This window comes from Leptonychotes weddellii, chromosome 14, assembly GCF_054177405.1.
Source record: "Leptonychotes weddellii isolate Sample4059 chromosome 14, ASM5417740v2, whole genome shotgun sequence".
NCBI lineage: Eukaryota > Metazoa > Chordata > Mammalia > Carnivora > Phocidae > Leptonychotes > Leptonychotes weddellii.
Genome location: NC_138382.1, coordinates 12,145,691 through 12,168,997, shown reverse-complemented (window position 1 = coordinate 12,168,997; position 23,307 = coordinate 12,145,691). Strand labels below are relative to the sequence as shown.

The window sequence follows — 23,307 nt, the reverse complement described above, 5'->3', positions numbered from 1 at the left end:
TACCCCTTCGGATCCCTACTTTTGTATCTTTGGGGTAAATACCCAGTAGTGCAATTGCTGGATCGTATGGTAGCTCTATTTTCAACTTTTTGGATGGTAGAGCTTTCATTAACATTGTCCACTTGGTTAAAAGATGAGTGGGTGTTTTGGTAAGTGTATATAGGGGCAAACAATCTTTGTCCTCAGATTCTGATGCAGACTGGCCAGCACCGCAGGTTTGGAATATGAAATTAATGGTTTTTATCTGAGGGGAAGTGGAGATTTTCTAAGGAAGTGAAGCTAGTGAGTAAGCGAAATTGAAAAGAGTTCTTTCATCTCTGCTTCCTTAAGAACATGCTCAACAAAATGTGACTTTCCGTCCCCCCCCACCTGCCCATTCTTTCACTACCAAATATTTTTAAAGGGAATTCTCTCTCTGCCCAGTACTTTCTCTAAACACCGATCTTTCACATTTATGGGTTTCTTTTCGGCACGTAGGACAGTAACTAAACCATTCTAGAGACTTGGTAAGTATTCTATAATGAAGGACTGAATCCACGTGAAATCAGGTGTCTCCCCAACCACTGCATAGAAATGAGAGCTCTCTTTTCCTGAGACCACTTGCCTTGGACTCTTGCAGGTTTGGACACTGGTCTCTGTCCTGTACTCCTTTCCCTTCGTTGCTGTCCTTGATACCTCTCTTTTCTGGATCTCCCTCAGTCCTCCTGACAACTCTGCTCCAGAAGGAGCATGGCCTTGTCTTCCTCATTCTTACTCCTGTAAGTGCACTGGTGCTGTTCAAGATTTAGTTTTGTTCTTTTTCCACAGAAATCTCTGGCACCCCCAAATTCTAGGCTTACCTCCACAGAGAAGACTCTCAAATCTGAATCCCATCCGTACCTCTTCTGTCACCTCTTATCCCACGTTTCTGATCCTTTTTGGACCCTTGGAGATTATACTGACTCTAGACTTAATAACATCCCCTCCCTCAGTGTGGAATTTCCTCCTACATTCTCTTCACATCATGTCCTATAATCAGCTTCACATGCTCAAAAGCTCTCTTTTGGACTCATTCCTCTCCTTTGCTGCCCACAGCTAATAAAATATCAAGCTTTTTCTCTTGTATTCATCTTTTCCTTTCTGTTCCTATTACCATAATCTTTATTCAGAAATGTCATGCTTGGGACATGCATGGGAGCAGTCTCCCCGCACATGCCTGCCACCGCCAGATTCATGTCCTAAACCTGAGACTCAAAGTGTCACAGTTCTGCCAAAGAGAAGAAAAAACAAAGTAACAAGTATCCTCGCCATCCCCTCCCTCCTGGCTATGGAATAACCAATACCAGTTAATTTACTGAATTGATTATTCAAGACCCTTTTTAAAGAAGCTTTTTTTTGGCTGTTGTTTCTGAAACATTTTTTATGTAGTAAAGTGCACAGATCTTAGGTATGTACGTTGATAAGTTTTGACAAACATATATAGCTATGTAACCAACATAAACCAATCAAGATATAACACATTCCTATCAGCCTAGAAAGTTCCTTTATGCCCCTTCCAGTCACTCTCCAGCCCCTTGTCCACTGTTTAATTTTTTCTATCACATAGGTTACTTCTGCCTGTTTTTAAATGTCATATGAACGGGGCGCCTGGGTGGCTCAGTCGTTAAGCGTCTGCCTTCGGCTCAGGTCATGATCCCAGGGTCCTGGGATTGAGCCCCGCATTGGGCTCCCTGCTCTTCAGGGAGCCTGCTTCTCCCTCTCCCTCTGCCTGTCGCTCTGCCTACTTGTGCTCTCTCTCTCTCTGTCAAATAAATAAATAAAATCTTTAAAAAAAAAGTCATATGAATGGAATAAATCAATAATTCTTGTGTCTGGATTCTTCACTCATCGTAATGTTTCCGAGATTCATCCATTTTGTTGTTTATAACAGTAGTTCTTTCTTTTTTATTGCCAAATAGCATTCCGTTGTGTTGATATACCACAGTTTGTCTATCTGTTTCCCTGCGGTATTTGATTTGTTTCCAGTTCAAGGCTAGGATACATAAAACTGCTCTAAATATTTTTGTGCAATGCCTTTTCGTAAGCATTGTTTTATTTCAGTTGGGCAAACCACTAGGAGTGAAATTGCTCACTAAGATCCTTAATATTTTGACCAGATCTACTTCTCTCTTTCTCTCCGCCTCCCTCTCTCCCTATTCCCCCTGCCCCTAACACATACACATACACACACAGATATCCTCACTCACCCCTAATCTGCTCAACTAGATTATAATCTCTTTGAAGACAAGAAAATGTCTTATTTCTCTTTGGATCTCCCACAAGGCTTAGGAGAGTTTTTAAAACTTTTCAGTTACTTGGGAAATATTATTTGATTGAACAATTCAACTACATAAAGAAATCACACGGCCATTTCATTTCATGGTGGTGGAGACGGGGAAAGCCCCAGGACTGAGGTATCCTGAGAGGTCAGCGACTCATGCCTGAGAGGAATCCATAGCTCATTCCCCCTCTCTGCGTGCCCCCCACATTGTAGGCTCACTTAATGCGGCCTTCTTACCACACGAGGTTGTCACTGCTCTTCCCCGCCAAAGTGAATGAAGAATTCTGTCCTCCGGAGGGTAGTGACCAAGAGTACTGAGCCTGCAGACAAACTGCCTGGATTTGAATCTGGGCTCCAAAGCTGACTTGTTGCAGGATTACTTTTTCTTTTTTTTAAAGCTACTTACATTTCCCGAGCTTCAGTTTTCTCTTCTATAAATGAGGACAACAGTACTACTTTGTAAGTTTGTTGTGAGCATTACATCATCATAACTACTATTTTTTTGGGGGGGGGCTTTTTGTTATCTAGGCACTGTTTCTACACGTGCTAACAATCCTCACAACAGCCCTATGGTGCCACCACGGAGACACTGAGTCGCAACGAAGTTAAATAACATGTCGATGACCCTACTGCTCGTTTATGGTGGGGTCTGAATTCAAAATCAGGCAGTCTGAGTCAAGAATGTATATACTTAACCCCTGTAATAAACTGCCTCCCACAAGTAAGATGACGTACGTGGATGCTGTTCCCAGCACATGTACTTCTTCAGTAAACATCATCTGCTGGTCATCAGCATTATCGCCACCATTCCCGGTTCCCATTTCTTTTAAAAAGAAAGCATTTTACAGGTAGCCCAGGCTTTGTTTGCCTTTCACTGAGGTGGTGTACATTTCAATTGGTAGCATAAGGGGTTCTTTGTTATGTCAAGTTTTGAGCTCAAGTTCTTTATGTATATTAAAATATAATTCATATTTTCTCAGGGTGGTGGTCGTGGTGGTAGGTATGGTCTTTAACAAATATCTGTTTGGATGTGTGTAGACACTTAATAGACCCCAGTGAACTGGATTCGTTCTTTAGAGAAGCTTTAAGTGTGTTAGTTTGGGGGCTTCCTTGAATCTGTGGGTAGAGCCCCTGAAAGCTCTTAAAAACATCTTTCCAGGACTTTCTGTTATGAGAATCAATGGAAATATGAAAATTAGTTGGCAGGCCAGGGGAATAGCAGGAGTGATCAGCGGCACCTGGAGAAGGCTGTCTGAGCGCTACAGCTGTGTCTTCACTTACCCATCCGACACCGCCCACCCACTGACAGTCTCGTCTCCTAAGAGGGCCTGTCCCTAACCAGCCTCAGTTTGCCGTTGCTGCTTCATTTCAGAACTCAGCCCCTACCTCACAGGGGGAAGGACCAGATTTCTTGTAGTCAGCCAAGGTCAAGACGACCACTGAGTCTAGCATTGCGGCCACCGTTTGTCATCGTCAGTCATCCTTAGTGACTTGGGAGTAATTCCTCAGCGTGGCTCCGGAAGCTTTAAAGACCTTCTTTCTCATCCTTGCTCTCCGTCCTACAACCTCCAGTTATGAGAACAAAGTCATCGGATGTCTTGTTCCATGACTGTTTTGCTTCTTCTCAGTGCTGTGCTTCTGCCTCCCTCGAGCATCTTTGGTTAACCTCACACCAGCCATTCCGCCATTCCAATGTAGGAGCTGTATCTCTCCCAGCAGAGCGTCACTTCTATTTCTTGATTGCTAGATAACAGGAGAATTTACAATCGTCTGATTGCATTAGCTCTAAACCTGCGTGGGGTAAACAATTAAATCACCGTGGAGAGAAAATGTGATTTAAAGGTACGGAAAATGATTGAAGGTGTTATTAAATTCTTTTCCCCTTGTATTAATTTCCAGTGAGTTCTTCATGCCTGGGCTGGTTGATACACACATCCACGCCCCTCAGTATTCTTTTGCTGGGAGTAATGTGGACCTGCCGCTTTTGGACTGGCTGACCATGTACACATTTCCTACAGAACTCAAATTCCAGAACATCGACTTCGCTGAAGAAGTATATACGAGAGTTGTCGTAAGTATCTTGCTTGTCAGTAGCAGTGTGTTATGACCAAATCACCTGTAGACACGTCCATTTCTTGGGGCATATTTTAATTATAAAACATAGGCAGTTGAGGCTAGAATGGACTGTGGAGACATTTTCAGTTTTCTTCAAAGCCCAAGGAGTGTGTGGACCATCCACCTCATCTACACAAGCTAACCCGTAGCAGAGAGAGCACTTGAATCCAAATCCTCAAATTCCCTATCTGGTGGGCTCTCTTGACTCTTGGTCTGTTACTTCTTGTGTTTCGAGTTACTAAATTTGAGTTTCATGCACGTGTGTGTTCCCTTACTGCTGCCAATCCACAGTGCTGTTCTGGGGACCATATGGAATAGCTGTGTAACCTTTGGAAAGTTCTGTGACTCATTTTCCCCATCTGTAAAATAAAGTAGAGATCATGATAGTAACTACTTCATAGGATTGTTATGATAAGTTAGTATTTGTGAGGTTCTTAGTGCCTGACACATGGTAAGCGTTGTATATGTTTGCTTTAAAAAACATGCAAGGAAATTTAAAAATAGAAGTTAAAATTACAGTTAGAAGGATATCACATTATTTTAGTAGCTTCCCAAGGAAGGGAAATAGGACGGCTCCCTATAGCAGGGTACGTAGGAACATGATGAGCATTAACACCACTAGAGGGAGCTAGGGAGCTAGTTCAAGTCATTGAACAGTGCCATCATTGAACAGTGCCAACCATATATTGAAGGCTCTGAAGATGTCCTTACTTCCACCCTCTCAAGGAAATCAGTCCCCTTCTTTCTACTCCAGCCCTATGCCAGATCCACTCAGCAACCAGAAACAGCTTCTGCAGTGGAGAATACCTTTTGCAAATACTTTCTTATCTGACCACTACCTCTTGTCATGCAGCACACTTAGTCTAAACATTTCTGCATTGTTGTTGGACCCATGGATGGTCTTTCTTCTAAAGTGATGGCTATGGGATGGTGACAGTATTTTAAGTCTTACACAGTTACCTAGCCATTCTGCCATTTCCCCTGGTCCTGTATCATTCAAGCCTTGAGGAGTAGAAGTAAGTGCTATCCTTTATATACTTGACTTCCTTTATTGTAAATTCAGTGTAATTGTGGATCTTACCTATTTAGCATGGATCCACATGACACCAGAAGAACTGAGAAGGACTAACACAGTGCATGAAGTTGCTGGGCCATTGTGTTAATGAATTGTGTTAACCACACCAAATCTTTTTATTCTCAAAATTTATTTATACCTCTCATTGTTCTAAAAAGATATCTCATTGTTTGAGATATCTTAAAATAAAATAGTGTACAATGGAAGCAAATGAGTCATGAAAGTGTGGCAAAGGAAAAAAGGGGGAAAGAAAAATAGAACTACGAGGTAAATGTATACCATGGGGGGCCATGAACTTGTTAGAATTTGTCACAAATTCAGCTTTAAGTTTCTAGCTGCTGACCCAGAGAGGGAAATCAGTGGTGTAATTTACACTGTGTATATGATAAAGAATAAAACATTTGTTAAGGTAAAGCATTTCTATTACTCATACTGATTTTCTTAAAAATTAGTTTCAGTAATAGTTCATATAGATACATGCTATGATGTCAAAATGTATATTATTAAGATGCTATAGTATTTTAAAAAACCCCAAATATATCACTGTTTTTTTTTTTTTTAAGATTTTATTTATTTATTTGAGAGAGAGAGTGAGAGAGAGAAAGAGCACAAGAGGGGGGAGCGGGAGAGGGAGAAGCAGACTCCCTGCTGAGCAGGTAGCCGGATGCGGGACTCGATCCCGGGACTCCAGGATCATGACCTGAGCCGAAGGCAGTCGCTTAACCAACTGAGCCACCCAGGCGCCCACCCCAAATATATCACTGTTTTATGTTTAGACATTTAGAGTATCTAGAACCATATATCCTTCAGGGAGTACTCCATAAATACTATTTCTTGTATCAGAGAGTTAAGTATTTGATGTCAGTGAGTACAAAATAAATTTTATTCTCGACATCCTATGTTTCTGATTATGAGCAGGCAGGCCTGCACACTTTAACAGTTGGATGAGCTGATGATATGGTTGAAATCTGTAGAAAGTTGAGATTTATTAACTAGAACCTGTCCCTAGGCTGACGACTGCTCACGGCAATGCAAAGGGATGTTAAAACAGTAGGTCCGGAGAGATCCAAGCCATTTTTGTTTATTTTATTTTCTCCCTCAGAAAACAGTCCTAGATCTATACTTCAGCAAATGGGCAAATCAAGACCCAGAGTTCTGCACCATAGATGACAGTGATCATTTAATGTGCAAATAATTTAAAGTATATATTAGCAAACATCTCCTGAGATTACTTAGAAAAAAAATCCCAGTAAAACAAGCCTGGATTATCTGCCTTTAAACATTGCAAACTGGGTGAGAGATTAGTTTCAAATTAGACTGGAATAAACTAAAAAGACTAGAAGGTTCAGGATCTATATATTATATAGCTTGCAGTCAAGGGATTGGACAATGAGATCCTGGTAAATGTGCCAAGATAAACAAGTTGCAAATATTCTGGGGAATAGGATGAATATGCTTACTCTATGGGGTTGTCAAAGATTCAACTGATGAATCCAACTAATTCCAAAAACGTATCAAATCATTAAAGTACAAGGTGAATAGAAAGGGGATAGGCCACTCTTTCCTCCCTATTTCAGCCCAGTGGAAATGCAAATCATCTAATCTGTTAAGAAGCCATTGCTACTGATCTTGAAGTTTGCAGTCATCCTATGTTTGGCATCTATTTTGAGCTTAAAAAGCTTGGTCTCCAAACCCTTCTTGTCAAGAATTGAAGGCTGAAGAAAGATTGAGAAACACAACCCACAGTCTGATGTTGTTCTTGGTAGATTCTTATAAACTGGAAAAATACAAACTCATTACTAACGGAAGAACCCTCTTTAAAGCTTATGAGAAACTAGGGTGGCCTTGGGTCCAGGATGCCCAAATATAGAACAAATGAAGGGAAGCAGCTGTATTTTAGATGGCCTCTTCAGTAAGGTTTTAAAACCAAACTAATTTCTTTCAATTACATAAGTCTCACACATGTAACTTGTTGGTGAAATGGGTTGAAGTCAGTGGGAACCAGTAAGAGTAGCTTGGGGTTCTTTCCTTTCTCCTCTCCCTCCTTCCTTTTCTTTTTTTCCTCTGTGGTTTTTCCCTGTCCTGTTCTTTAACTATAATTTGAGCAGATTCTTTAACTTTCTAGTTCGTTCCAGTCCAACTTGAAAGTGCAATTTCTCAACTAGTGAAAACACCCCTCCCCTCCCCCCCCTTGCCTCCGTCAGAGGAAGGACTTACTATCCATGTCTGTGTGGCACTTCCATTGTCCTTCTTGCTAAACAGCCAACACTTTCCATTTTGAGTTCATCTTCAAGCCAAGATTTTAGAAAAGTGTGTAAAATTTTGAGAATTTAGAAAATGTTAGATCACAGTTCTGTTTTAATTTTGAGTTTCACTTTACTCTGGTTAGTGCATGCAACCAGACTCATGGCTCCATCTCATGACCCTGAGATCATGACCTGAGTTAAAATCAAGAGTTGGATGCTTAACTGACTGAGCCACCCGGGCCCCCATAGATTTTTTTTTTTTTAAATCCAGCTTCCTTCTGGCCTTAGAGATTGCCTCTTTCCTCTGAGATTTTTTTCCCCAGATTCCTTTTTCCTCCTTCTCCTCTTTTTTATACTAACTTTCCTCCAGTGTCTGTTGAACCTTGAACATACATTTCATATTTAAGTGCGATGCTCTAAAATGGTGATTGGAAGTCTGGATGGGGATAACTCTTGTTGGCTAGTGAACCTCATTACAGGATAAACAGTGAAGGCAGTAAACAGCCCTTTCAACTGTGGGCCCCAAATGCCACTGTGAGGATATCTTCCTTCTAGAACCAGTCATCTTCTCTAGGGAACAGTTCCTCAGTCCCGCTAGGAGTGGTGGGAGTTGCATATGTGGGATTTTGGGGAAAATGACCAAGGATCCAGAGGGTCAACCAGATTATCCACTTAAAACTCTTTCCAGCCTCTGCTGAAGCTTGCCATATTGGGTGTCTAGTCTCCAAATACTGTTGCAAGTTTCTGCAAGAGCAAATCTCTCCTGCAAGAATCAGGTTGGCCTGGTTGGCTGATTTCAACAAGGAGAAGGGTCCTGCCAGGGTTTAATCATCTGTATATAGATTGTCAGCCAATTCTCTATTAGCAGCTCTGTGCTTCTTTCTCTTCTTGCAGAGTCACCTCCAGGTTCTTATCCATGTTTTTTTTTTTTGTCTTCCAAGGGGATGTAGAAATGTTTCCTTTGTTCATGTCTCTTTCTTCTGGGTTAATACATTTTATACTTCTTTACTGTTAGTTTAGTGGAATTGTGCTAAGGAAGGGAGATAAATACACGGGACTAATCTGCTGTGTTGAACTAGAAATCTGGCTGAATAATTTTGCCCTCTTGTAGATGGAAAAATCTCATTTACTCATCCCTTGATGCAATAAAGTTTGTATATCCTTAAATAATCCTAAAAACCAAGGAATTAATTAGTATTACATTTTGTGAAGTCTGCAACACGGAACAGTGTGAAATCTAGGAAATCAGAAGCACCAGCTTCTTCTCCAGCTCACACTTTTGGATATAAATACTTTTGCCATTTACCTTAACTGTATTTCATATCAAGATGGCATACCTTTAAATAAAAATATTTTAAAATTAAAAACTAGAATTCTATTTTCATCTTTATTTGCCATGTGACTTTTCTGGGCACACGCGATTCATGGTTTTTGTGATTTATTCTTAGAGGAGAACACTAAAGAATGGAACAACCACAGCTTGTTACTTTGGAACAATTCACACTGACTCATCTCTGCTCCTTGCAGAAATTACAGGTGAGGAAATTAAAGCATGATTTATGGGCACATCAAGCCAAGACAGTCAGACCATGCCCGGCAATGACTTATACATGTGGGCTGTCCTGCCTCTTAATTGCTAGAATTTGAGCGCTGCATTTCTTGCAAGTAATTAGGTGTTTGTGTATGGCCCTTGAATGTTTTTTATTGTGTAAGTAATTTGATTATTTATTTATGGTTTTGGCTCCAGAATGATGTGTACGGGTCTGAATTTTGTGTATTAATTTAGGGTGTTTGGGACCAAGTTTACTAATTCTCACTGTGGCAACAGTTTATTATATTATAATCCGCAGACACATCTTGGCTCTTGGCTAGACTTAGGGCACTGTGCTAGATGCTGGGAACACAATGAAATAGAAAATAACTGTATTAACAGTGGCTGTGCTCTTGCTGGATGCCTGGCTTTGCACAAAGCACTCTCCATGGATTATCTCAGCTCAGTTGCAAACAGTCTTTGGAAGTAGGCATTCATGCCCTCATGTCACAGATGGATAAACTGATGCTCAGAGGCCATAACATGCCCAAGTCACACAGCTAGTAAGCAGATCTGAGACTGGCTTTAGATCAGTAATTCCAAAACTTGTACCTCGCACAGTGCCCAGAACATGGCAGATGCTCAGTAAATACCATTGGCTGATGCACTGATACTTCTGCTTGCTGGCCAAGGTAGGTTCTGCCAGAGGCTTAAAGGGTAGCCCTGAAAATATATATTGCTATTTTTGGAGGAGACAGAGAAGACTCAGAATTGGATCATCTGGAAAGAATTCATAGAGGGGGCCTTTAAATGGGGCCCTACAGGAACATAAAATGGGGAGGGAGGAAAATGTCTTCCCAACAGGGGAAATAACATGGACAAAGCTATGGGGACAGGGATATCCATAGTGGATACAGGAAGCAAGGAACAGAATAGCTGAGCTGGAGGACAGGATTCATCGCACAGTGGGGTGGGAGAGGAGGTTGGGCAGATGGGATGGTTCAGACTGTGGCGAGATTCGAATATGCATCAGATACTCAAAGATTTTGAGCCAGATGATGTATGTGATGAAGGTGGTGTTTCAGGTAAGAGTAATCTAATGGCCAGGTATCACAATGAATTACAGGGGAAAGAGAGGGGCAAAAAGACTTTTGCAAGATTCTTATGACAGAAGCAGAGACATGGTACAAACAGTATAACCCCATGTAGCTTCAACGTTCTAGCCGAAATAAAATTTCTCTGGCACCTCGAATGAGGACCTGGTTCCTTAGTGCTGAGAGCTGCCAGTAGGACCATGTCAAATTCCCCACTGATGATAATATTGGCGTTGCTATGGTTAGGAAAAGTGGCTGTATCTTTCCTAAGCCCTACATGCCAGACACTTTATATACATTATTGGATGTATTCCTCACAACCCTACATGTAACAGAGGACACTGGGCACATACAGGGTTAGACCTTAATCAAATATTATCACCACCTTGGTAGTAATCCAAGGAATAAGGAGTCAGTGGAAGACCTTGAACTACTTACAGAATTTGGTGTGGTTTTGTTGTCGTTGTTATTGTTCTTAAATGGTGTGATGATCTTTTACATTCTCACTTGTGTTTTCATAATGATTTTAATTTAAATGTGTTTCTAAAGGCTTGGGAGGGATATACGGTTTGGGGGGAAAAACATGACTTCAGATTCTGTTTGTGTGTCCCTCTCACAGATAAATTTGGGCAGCGGGCATTTGTGGGCAAAGTCTGCATGGATATGAATACCAGTGTTCCAGAATACAAGGAAACCACTGAGGAATCAATCAAGGAAACAGAGAGGTACATGCATCTTGATTTGTCTTGTGGGCGGTCCCTCTGAGGCACTGATGGAGTTAGAGATGGAGAGAGGCAGGCTCTGTGAACCAGGCCGATATGCACATATGTCACTGTGTGGGTTTGCCCTACTTTATGCAGGTGGTCTGGTCCTAAAGAAAATGTTCCATGTCAATACCGTTCTGAAGCCTCTGGGGACTTGTTATAGAGTCCTAGGGTGAATCCCTTTGTGAAATGAAGGATTCTTTTTGTAAGTTAATGATTTACCACTTCCCTCTCCTTTAGTATAGATAGATGGAGGCCTCTCCTGTAAATTGAACTTGCTTTAAGTGTATGTGCACATCAGATTACTTTTGGTGGCGGGGTCATCCTCTTGCCTGAGATCATGAGCTTTCGTTATGTTCTTTTTATATTACACTGGGATAGTCTACGGATCTCAAAAGTACTTTATCTACATTTCTTTAATGGCTTTTCCATAGTCCCTTGAGGATTTGATTTGACAAGGAATTGCGTTGTATGACATTCGACATCCAAGAGATATAGAAGAACATTCTTTAGATGTAAATCTTCCCCAGGACCTAACCTATCCTGATGCAGGTTTTAGAAGCCCAACTTTTCTACAATTCCAGACCTCCTTCACCTTAAATATGTCCTCTGGAAAGGGTAGCTCAGGAACCACCACCTGCTCACAGAAAGAGTGAAGCATACACCTTCCTCGCATCGTTGGCCACATGCTGAACTTTTCTATGGTTGTGTGTTTGTGGTCATAGTAAACCTTAATCCCCATTTTGTTCTGAAACAAAGGACTACCAGAAGGCAGAAAGCTAGCGAATAAATTTTTTCAGTTGGGGCACAAATAGCTGTTTCATAGGCCCTACAGATACCACCATCCCTCATTGCCACCCCCATCCCGTCTGGTCCCGTTCCTCCCCTCTCCCCCCTCTCCATTTCACAGCCACCTCTGGCCTGTTCCATCAGCCTTACTCCGACGTCTGTGCCCATAGAGTTCTATGGCTTCTAAATGCCTCCAGGTGCATAGGATTCCGTGATTCTAATATCCATGGAGTATAACATCCTGCAATATTCCCCCAAATAGAGCTTAAGCCAGTGGAATGGTTGAGTTGTATGGGAATACTCATGAACAGCCCAGCTGATGTTAGAGGATAAAATTGCATTTCCCTGTGATTTTGCACTCTATTTCTCTGGCTGCAAATGAGAAAGAAGAGTAATTACTACTTGTTAATCTTTAATTAGTGGTGGTGAAACATGTATGGCATTAGAAATGTTTACATGGAAATTAAGACATGTAAGGATCATGTTTTCACCCTTTTAAAAAATCTATTTAAAAATGCCCAAATTTTCTATCTTCCCATTTGTTGCTTTATTTCAGATTTGTGTCAAGAATGCTCCAAAAGAACGTAAGTAAGCTTGTTCCCAGCTTGATTTTGGATTGCTTTTGTGTCATTTGTTAAGATTTGCTATTAAGTTGTTTGGTAAAGATTAGTCTGTAAACGTTTGGCTTACTCCATGCATGCAGAAATATCTCCCCAGAGCCTTCGGTTGTTTTTATAGTCGACCCATCAACTCAGCTCTGTGAGGTCGGGCTTTTTTGTCTCCTCGGTGGTTTTCCCTTCCTCTTCTCTGGAACCTTCTAATCACACAGGACTGGTCCCTGGGGAGGTGGGAGAGGGCTTCCTGGATGTGGACAGATTGGGAGCAACTGGAAGTTGGCTACATCAGCAATGACTCTGGACTCTTGTACTCCCTGATCTGGTCTGGAGCACGGGTGGTGTCCACCATGATTCCCCAGCCTTTGACTGCCTTGGTCCCTAACGTGTGGTATGTCACATGGCCTGCAGGCCCTCGGCTGGCCACTCCTCTTTGCAGTGCCTGGTGTTGGTGAGTCTGTGGAGGCAGGGCTGTCTCCTTCCCCCACTCCCAGCAGGCCAATTCGTAGCTCCATTGTGCAACCTCTTAGGTTGGCAAGCCAGACCCTTCCCTTACCACCTTTTGAGGTCTAATTGGAAACCATGAGAACCCTATTACTTTCAGTCTAATCTTGGGAGAACTAGGTGGAGCTTTGGGGGTCCTCATGCTCACCACCTCTCTCTTGAGCCCTTCTCACCTGCTCAGCCTTTACCTTGGGTGACACCAGACCCAGTACTGCCACCAGATGTCCTGAGGGAGGCCATGGCTGGCCCTCCTCCCCAAGATGTAGATGGGGAGTAGACCACCACTTCACTTTGAGTCTCCCCAGAGCAGCCTCCTTTAGAAGTTCTTCTGCTTCCCATTTTTCTTCATGAAGGCCATGCAGTCAAGGCCTTGTCTGAGCCTTCATGTAGATGTGGGACTGGGGCTATCTGTCCTTGGAGACAGGATCTTCTTCCATTGAACTTGGTGCTACAGAATATTCTCTCTGTTGTCCTCAGCCAAGAGCTGTTTCCATGAAACCCACTACTTCTACCCACTCTTAGAATGGGGGGCTATCCTCCAAAATGAAGACATAAAATTATCATGTTATATGATATGCATGTTGGGGTATGCTACACTTTCCTGATATCCATAGTTTCCTTACCAATTTTTTTTATATTATTATTTCCAGTATTCTAGAGTTAAGCCCATAATGACACCACGTTTTTCCCTTTCCTGCTCTGAAACTTTGTTGGGTAAACTGGGAAACATGGCGAAGACCCATAATTTGCATATTCAGGTGGGTATTTTTCTGTTGTTTGTGCCCCTGTCCAGACCTGCAAGACTTTTCAGTACCCTAAATTCTGGCAGTCATCTCCAATTCTTCTCCTGAGATCTCCTAGAGAAATAGCATCATAGGACAGGAAGGGCTCTTACAGACGTCACCTAAATCCACTTCTTTAATTTCTCAGATAAGAAACTTGAAGTTCCTTTTACCCTCATCTTCTCTGATCAGACTTAGAGAGACGAGGACATCATATGTAACCAAGCCAGATCAATAAAACACTGGTTACCTGTTCTCTGTATACATTTAATTAGTTTCTTTCTTGCTTCTCTCTTTTATTTGATCCTTTTCTCAGTGTTCCAGTCCTTCATTTTTGGAGGAACCACCTATTATTTGAAAAGCAAAAAGAACCTAATTTCTCCCTTACAAAAATGCATTTAAAAGCCCTTTTGTTCCGAGTTTCTTAATTTAAAAATCAGGAACAAAAAAGGATATCTTACTTTGTCATTAAACGGTTGCAATTTAGGAATGAAACACTTTTTAAAGCTTCCAGCTGGGTTAAAATTGGGAGTTGCAGGCTCTCCTTCCTCCACCCAAGCTTTATTACAGACTGCACTAACATTTTCCCTCTTAAGAGTGGACTATCTTATAATCAAGGGCAAGTTAGGGGAAAGGCAACATATTGATTCTTTATCAGGGTGGAGGGTATTTTGTTTTGTTTTGTTTTTTTTAATAAGATTTATTTTGTTGGGGCTCATTAACTATTCTCATCACTCCTTCCCCCCTTTTGGGGGACTGTGATATTTGTATTTTTGATTCAAACCCACACAATTGTAGGGGAAGAAAAAGTTTTCTTCGACCTTCTTAGAGTCCCTGGCTGGGTCCGAAAACTAAATTGACAAAGACAATAGGAGAAAAGCATACAAATGTATTTAAAATAAGTTTTACATGATAAGGAGGCTTCATAAGGAAATGAAGACCCAAAGAAAGAGAGCATTTCTAGGCCAGTGCATAGTCATGGAGGAATAATTGTTTGTTTGGATTCTTTGGGGCATCCCTTTGTCTTCAGAGATAAGGATGCTCCTTTCCTCCAAGGATAGGGTGGGCACCCCTCACATAAAAGCTTTATGATCTGTTTCATTCTGACCTTCGGCTATTTTCCTTCAGCTTAAAATATGCAGTATGCCATGGTGCCATATTTGGAGCTAGGATGTCCTGAACTCCATGAACACAAAACAAAATCAACTATATCCTTGCTGGGGAGGGGGGGGGTATGCATGTGTGCATGTGCATTTAGCATTTACTCAACTTTATCAAAGTGAAAAGAATCATCTGGTTGTCCTTTTTTTCTCTTCAGATGCCCATGCATTTCTTCAGTGGTCTAGATTTCCTCGAGGCCAGGATAGAGCTCACCCTCTAGGTGGAACACTCTATTTTTAGAACATTGCTCTTTTTTCTCTTAATACTTTGGCTCACACTACCTCATGGAGAAGGGGAAATGGCATTGCCATTCTTGGAAGTGGCAACTTGCTCATGAGTTTTTTCCTATTATATGTATTCATCACCAGCTGGTCTGGAAGGATTTTTGTTTTAGGCAAGGGCGTGGGGTTTATGGTGTCCTAGAGAAAGGTTGGCATGGGGGCCAGGACTCATTTGTTTTGATTGGACATGATTTTTATGGGCTCTTTTTTTGGTGACAGCAGGATTGTCTAGTTCAGTTATTTTCAAACTGTTTTCTGTGGAAGATCTCATTCTGGAAGTTGATGAAGGGGACAGAACGAGGACAGGGTTCTAGAGTCCCAATCCTGCTTCTTCCTGAGAAGCAACTTGTTTATGCCTTTTACATATTGTATTTCTATGAGTTTATATATGAGCAACATACTCAAAGCTGAAAGAGTTTGGAAAATTACTCATTTAGCCCAACGCTTATATTTGAAAGATGAGACTATAGAGACCCAAAGGAAAGAACTGACTCACCCTACTGAAACATAAGTAGGCTCAGAACTTGAGCTAACATTCATTTCTCCTTGTTCAAATGCCAGTTTTCTTATGAGTGAACCATGCTGTCTTTCCTTTTATGGCCATGAAACTCTTCTCTTAAATGGCCAATATCAAAAGAGACAAGTTGCCACAAATAGCTAGGTTCAAGTACTGTCTTCAAGTACTTATTATTTGTATTCATACTTGCTATAGAAAGAATATAACATGGGTTAAGGTTAGGGCTAGAACATTACATATTCATGTAACTATCATGTTCACATTCATAGTTTCTTTTTCACATAGATGTGATATTATATATAATATGTATAATTGTTTTCAATACAACACATGTAGCATCTTTGTTGTCTTACATAGGCGAGTAGAAACCATCCTTATCATTTTGGGGTAGGAAGTATAATTTCTAATGGTATTTCACATAGAAAATTGCAAATATTATTTATTTTCTTGTAGAGCCATATAAGTGAGAATGTCAATGAAGTTGAAGCTGTGAAGAACTTATTTCCCGATTATAAAAACTACACAGATGTGTATGATAGAAACAATCTTCTGACAAATAAGGTACATTGCATATCATGACATAATCTGTGTCAAGTAGGGCATATTTATCTACATTTCAAAATCTTAATAATTGGGGGGCAGTGGGAAAAAAATGAAATAATAAAATAAAATCTCAGTGGTAATCTTCAGACTTCTCCAACATGTGTGCATTTCCCAAACTAGAGTAAAGCTCCGAGGATGCTCATGCGTGGGTGTATAGTTAAAAATCAGCCTGCGGTTTCATCTCAGTAAATAAATCTCAAGGCTTCTTTGAGGATGGGAATGTCATTTGGTCCAAAGACATTTTGTCAGTATCCATTAGAATGTAAATGTGCATTCCCTTGAGTTAGCGGATGCATTTCTAAGGATCCATTCTGTAAGGAATATGAATAAGAATGTTAATTAATGTGAAAGTTAGGAAATGTCTATCAGTGGGTGATTGTTTAGATTATAGAACATCCGTAATTAAAATTATATCCAGCATTCACAAGAATGATGTATACAGGCTTACAAGGAAGAATGTTTATATGGTATTGTTTGATGTATGTGGGTGCATGCTCACTTAGAAAAAATTATCTGGAGGGGTGCTGGGTGGGGCTCAGGTCACGGTCTCGGGGTCTTGGGATCAAGCCCTGCATGGGGCTCCATGCTGAGTATGGAGCCTGCTTGGGATTCTCTCTCTCCTTTTCCCTCTGCTCCCCCCACTTATGCACTCTTTCTCTCTGTCTCTTAAAAAAAATAATTATCTGGAATACAAACATTGACTGTTAAATGTGATCCTCCTGAGGGAGAAAACAGGGGACTTTTTACTCTGTATTTTTAAACACTGTGGTATTGCTTTAAAAAAAAATGAGTGTATATAATACTTTCAGAATTAAATAATTTCACATTAAAATTAATATAGTGAGGAGACACTTCATTACAACAATATACCCCTCGGCCTTGGCCTTCAATGAATTGTTCAAACTTTGTGGAGAGTTGAACATACTGCAGCAAATAAATTCTTCGGGACTGTGAACGGAAGGCTGAATATGACTAATTTGAAAGGTTAATACTCTACATAGTTCTTGTAAATGCTATACCGTAATTTTCATCCTTCTCTACATATATTTCCATGTGATTAATAAATTAACCTGCCGTTTGCATGTTATTTTTATTTGCACAGAGTTTGGGAAAATTTTATTTTAATAATAATTCTTGGTCACTGAACTGTACCTCCCAAAGGAGAAAGCTATCTGGAAACAGGTTTTGAACTGAAGGAAAAAGAATTTTGAAAGAGTAAAGCCTTTTTTTAATTTTAATTTTTTTCATTTGAGTAGAGTTGACACACAATGTTACATTGAGTTTCAGGTGTACAACATAGTGATTCAACTTTTCTTTGTTACACTGTGCTCACACGTGTGACTACCATCTGTCACCATACAACCTATTACCATTGACTCTATTTCCTAGGATGGGCCTTTTAGTCCCATGACTTATTCATTCCATCACTGGAAGCCCGTGTCTCCCTCTCCCCTTCCCCCATTTTGCCCCATCCCCCCCACACCTTCCCTTCTGGCAACCGTATTTGTTTTCCGTGTTTACAGGTCTGATTCTGCTTCTGTTTGTTTGCTTGCTAATTTTTCTTTGTTTTAGATTCCACATATGAGTGAAATCATATGGCATTTGTCTTTCTCTGTCTGACTTATTTCACTTAGCATAATGCCCTCGAGGTCTATCCATGTTGTTGCACATGATCTCATGTTTTGTTATTGCTGAGTAATAATACATTGTATGTATACCATGAGAAGACTTAAATCCTTTTCAGGAAAACCCACAAATATTACCAGGACTAAACAGAGAAGTGTCGTATGTGGGCAGTGCCTGCCTTCTTGGGTCAACTTTATCTTCCAGATTAATGCATATAAAATACTATATTTCCTAATTTTTGTGGAAATGTAAATATAGGTGATAAAACAGTTTATTTGGTTGTGTCAACTATACTCCAATTAAAAAAAGACTTAAAAAATAGATAAAGATTATTTGGTTTTATGTATCAAGAGCATCGGGGGGCACCTGGGTGGCTCAGCCGTTCAGCGTCTGCCTTCGGCTCAGGTCATGATCCCAGGGTCCTGGGATCGAGCCCCGCATCGGGCTCCCTGCTCGGCGGGAAGCCTGCTTCTCCCTCTCCCACTCCCCCTGCTTGTGTTCCCTCTCTCGCTGTGTCTTTCTCTGTCAAATAAATAAAATCTTTAAAACAACAACAACAACAAAGAGTATCGGTGCCTGTATTCAACTAGGAGCAGAAATACAGAACACCTCTCTCCAGGATTACCCCACAGCTTCCATGTGCTGACAAAGGAAAGCTTACTTCTAGAAAGTCTGATTGAGATAGGAACAAGCCCAGCCCCACCAGTTGCTCACCACGTAGAATTAGAAAATAAAGTAACTTGGTTTTTTCTAAAGCAGAGATGAAGGCTGCGTCGTATCTTTGAGCTGGATGGACATCCTATCCTGTAGATCACCTGGACCCTCGTTATTTTATAGAAAAAAAGAAAAAAAAGTAAGATCCACGTATTGGCAGAGACTTGTGTAATCCAGTGTTTCTACAGGCCTTTTTTTTTTTTTTAAGATTTTATTTATTTATTTGACAGAGAGAGACACAGCGAGAGAGGGAACACAAGCAGGGGGAGTGGCAGAGGGAGAAGCAGGCTTCCCGCTGAGCAGGGAGCCCGATGCGGGGCTCGATCCCAGGACCCTGGGATCATGACCTGAGCCGAAGGCAGACGCTTAATGACTGAGCCACCCCGGCGCCCCCCTACAGGCCTTTTTTGAGGGGTAACTTGTACACAGGGATTTTATACATACAAGTAATCGTAAGTGCCCTTGTGAAGATGCTCACAGATAAGTCACTGCTTCAATCTGTACCTGTAACATCTTGCTGTGAGTCAAGACTAAGGGAAACCTTTTTTAAGAGGTAAACTCCACACAGGATACTCTTCTCTGCAGACAGTGATGGCACACGGGTGTTACCTTTCCACGGAAGAGCTGCAGGTGTTCAAGGAGCGAGGAGCAGCGATCTCGCATTGCCCCAATTCTAACTTATCGTAAGTAGGCAATAACCGGTCGGTCGGTGATGAGCATTTGGGTTGCGAATTAGCAGCCCAAATACCTTTGTTTTCTCAGTCAGGCCTCCACAGTGTCCCTCTTCGAGAGTTCTGTCTGATGGGGACAGGAACCAGACAGACGCACAGAGGCTTACCTGTGCCTCGGTGGGGAGAAAGAGCACGCAAAAGAGGATACTTTTTGCAGAGTAGGCATTTGAAGAACACAGCATCCCTTAAAATTTCTGCATTTGCACAAAATGGGACAATAGGGAATATAACAGAAAAAGTTCAAAACCTACAGCGTTTCGGGGTTTGCAGCTAGGGACCGCAAGAACGCACATGCCAGCCAGGCATTCGGGGAGAGGGCACTGACTTTGCATGCTCTGCGGTCAGGAGAAGGAGCAATGCTGCCATAAGCCGACATCCCATGCTGTATCTCATGCTGCTGGATCCAACAGGATGCCGGTTCACATAGGAGAGACCGTGTCCTGTTGTAATTCCCCAGAATGCAAAGCTTTATTTATAATTAGCTTTTAACCCTTTGAAAGGTCGTAGATCCATAAGTGAGTCAGATAAAAATTATGGCCTGTGTTTTCAGAAAAAAGCTCACATAGATACAGAAACATTACATCTAATTTCAGGGAATTCGTGGATCCCGTGATACTGATCCATGGATGCTAGGTTAAGAATCCATGCTTTGGGATTCGATACAGAAAGGATCTCATTTCTGGGGCTAAGTGATCCAGAATAGAGCTCCTCCCACTTAGAGGCAGGTTGAGATGGATCATAATATTCATTCAGCGAATTTAGGTTCTGCTAGATTTTAGTGTTTTTTTGAGGGTTACTTTGTATCCTCTCTTATTTTGAGTTTTTGCAGAAGCGGACCATGAGACAATTCATGTACAAGTAGTTTATTTGGAGGTGACCTCTGGAGGTTGGTTGGTAAGACAGGAAAGGGAAGGACGTCAGTAAGAACACACCATCAAGCAGCTTACCATTGTGGGCTCCTGGAGTTTAATTCCTCCAGAAAGCTCAGGGAACCGATGTACAAAACAGACCTCAAAGTCATTCTGCCCCAGGGGTGAGGAAGCGGAGATCGTCATTCCCACACACTATCAGTTATTTGTGGAGGGCTGCTGGGTGAGGTCAAGAGGTATCAATTCCCTTGAACCCCTGACCTTCCTGAAACAAGGGCAGAGCAGGCTCTGTGATGGGGAAAGAGCCACGAGGTAGGGTTGGAGGTGCGGTTGGAGGTGCGGGCAGCTGGAAGTCTAGGGAGTTGGCCAGCAAAAAGGGATATATGTCAGAGGCAGTATAGGAAACGCATGAGAACCACAGAGCTATATTTCTGGTGCGTTTTGAGAGGTTCCAGAGCTTTCTGGTTTTCAGACATAAAGTAGTCACACATGACAGGGAATCTTGCCTGGGTATGGCCAGTGACCATAACTATGGTCTAGCGACCCGACGGGGAAAGGATTTAACATCCTGTGGATTAGTTACACAATATCTAAATTAAACTATGATCCAGCTTTGCAAATTGAGGTTGGAAGTTACATTTCTTCATGGATACGTTTCTGTTTAGATGGTCACTGCTATTCTCACTCCAACAACTTTGAAAGGTTTATTGCACGTGCACTGGGGATTTGATGATGGTAGTTATATGAATCTTCAAGGAGACCATGGTGACCTTGGCCTCTTCTCAGACTTCTAAGGAACGCTTTAGTTTTCCCTTGTTTCTCTAGAAAGGCGGCACGTCTAGTAAGCTCAGGGTCATAATGTCCAGAATTCAGCCTGGAACCTTCTCTTCTAGCTGCTGTGGTCCTATGAACCGTCCTGACTCATCAGCCTGCACCCCCTTTCCCAGTAGTACCCTCTTTCTTTGATTTTGCAAGGTACTACTCATTCAGGGTAACAAAGTATCCCAGACAGAGAGGAAAGACAATGCTTTATAATTTCTACTTCTGAACATAGAAGGATGAGTTTGTTATACAAAACAAAACAACACTGAAGACCAATAGGTTTTTGCATGAATGGCAAGATTGAATTTCTTCATTTATTTTTCCTTACAAATGATCCCATTTTCCTTCTGTTTCTTGCTGCTTTGTACCCTCCTGAGATTAACCTCAACCCAATGAGTAAAGCTCCTTTATGATCGTCTTTTTACTCCGGGACTCAGATGATCTGATTTGACCAACGTGTTTGTGTCAACATGAGAGCTGTTATGACAGGAAACACAATTTTAGTGAAATCACCATCATTATTGCTGGTGTCCTTTTTTGTTGGAAACACATGCGTCTCTTTGTCCTGACTGTCTCCTCTCTCTACAGGCTCAGCAGCGGCTTTCTCAATGTGCTAGAAGTCCTAAAACATGACGTGAAAATAGGGCTGGGTACAGGTCAGTAGTTTGCTATTTGGACATAGTCAAAGTGGTCGAGTAAGTGCATAACTTTATGATGTGACTAATTTTCAGGTAACAGTTTAAAAAATGAGTTTTCTTATCTGGGAGTACTATCTCGAGCTAATAAAATGGTGGGTTGGCAGCAGTAAGAAAATGTATGCAACGGGAGAAGTTTTGATGATGCTAATCTCCTGAAGGCCATTATCCTCACTTACTGTTCAGAGATTGGGTGATAAAGGGTAAGTCCTCCTAAGGTGCTGTAGAGGTTTATTGTTTTTTGGTTTTCTTGTTGTTGGTCTTTTTTTTTTTTTTTTAAACTCCTTGATTTTTCTTCCCCTTTTGTTTTGTCCTTCTGGCTAGGTGTTGATGGTTTGGATTTGTATGGCTTTAGTTTTTGATAACTGTGTCATCACAAATACTGTCTCAAAAGAAAATTAGTTGACCTTGCCATAGGGAGCAGAGATTCAGTCTATGCCAGCAGTGAGAACTTTGAGATATATTAAGAACTTGCTTTGCTTTTGAGCAGTGTTGACCAAAATGAGATTCCAGTTCCCACAGGCAGTCTGTTCTTTGCTGGGTTGAAGGACATTCTAGGTGGCTGATGAATTAGTGGTGTTTCCCGCCCCCCCCACAATACATTTTAATTGTTTTTCCTGAGTGTGTGCAGTGCTGCTCACTTTGAAAGTATGAGACAGGCCCAAATGTCTAGGCATATTCCCTGCAAGCCTTTTATTACCGTGTGTGAATAAACTAAAAATTATTTAAATGGGTGTGGGGCACAAGGATTTATTTTCCATTCCTGGTGCATTTGTCTTCCTGATACTTAAGAACATTAGGATGTTTGCATATTGACGATGATGGTTGTTGTCATTTTCTGCAATAACTCACGTCTCAGTTACTTTTATACCAGCAATATTGGTAAGATATACAATAAAACAAAGTGAATTATTATTTTTAAAGAGGTGTGCTAGATTAGATGTTCTCCCCAGTTTTATATGGGTCCAAAGAATTATGATTTAAAAAAAGTTCTTATTTAAGGCTTCAATCATTGAGACTGTGGTAATCCTTGGATATAGTCACAGGTGTTAAGGTAGTTATTTTACCTTCACAGAAAAGCTCTAATGAATAAGAAAAAACATGGCCAAGAATTTTTTACACACTAGTCCGTTAATGAAAAATTTTATAGACAGCCAAAAATCAGGTAGGTATTGCTTTCCAATTTTCTAGGATTTTGGTCTCCATGATTTAAGTTCATCACATAACTTCCAGTTCTTGACTTTGGGTTGGATAGTGATGGACAAAATATTTAGGTAAAGCTTTATCACTTATTAGCTGTAAGACTTTGAGCAAATTTCCTTAATTTTCTAAGACTTCATTTCCCTAATTTCTGTAACAATAACAACAGTTATAATTATGTCTATCTTATAAGCTTGTTTTGAGGCTTAAATGAGAAAAAAAATGCATGCAAAATGGTTAGCACGTACTTGCACATTGCACTAGTCAATCAAGAT

The 23,307-nt window shown here is 41.1% G+C and overlaps 1 protein-coding gene across 4 annotated transcripts in view; it reads left to right on the top strand.

Annotated features, from left to right (window-relative positions):
• The window catches only part of GDA (guanine deaminase), a 53,989-nt gene that overhangs the window by 18,756 nt on the left and 11,926 nt on the right, over positions 1–23,307 (top strand). For all 4 annotated transcript variants that reach the window (XM_081802832.1, XM_081802831.1, XM_081802834.1 and 1 more), the window contains exons 2-9: positions 4,199–4,370; positions 9,184–9,271; positions 10,980–11,085; positions 12,470–12,497; positions 13,682–13,789; positions 16,226–16,333; positions 19,301–19,398; positions 21,726–21,793. In XM_081802832.1, coding sequence (XP_081658958.1) covers positions 4,209–4,370; positions 9,184–9,271; positions 10,980–11,085; positions 12,470–12,497; positions 13,682–13,789; positions 16,226–16,333; positions 19,301–19,398; positions 21,726–21,793 — 766 coding nt within the window. In that variant the 5' untranslated portion in view covers positions 4,199–4,208. The remainder of the gene's footprint in view (positions 1–4,198; positions 4,371–9,183; positions 9,272–10,979; positions 11,086–12,469; positions 12,498–13,681; positions 13,790–16,225; positions 16,334–19,300; positions 19,399–21,725; positions 21,794–23,307) is intronic.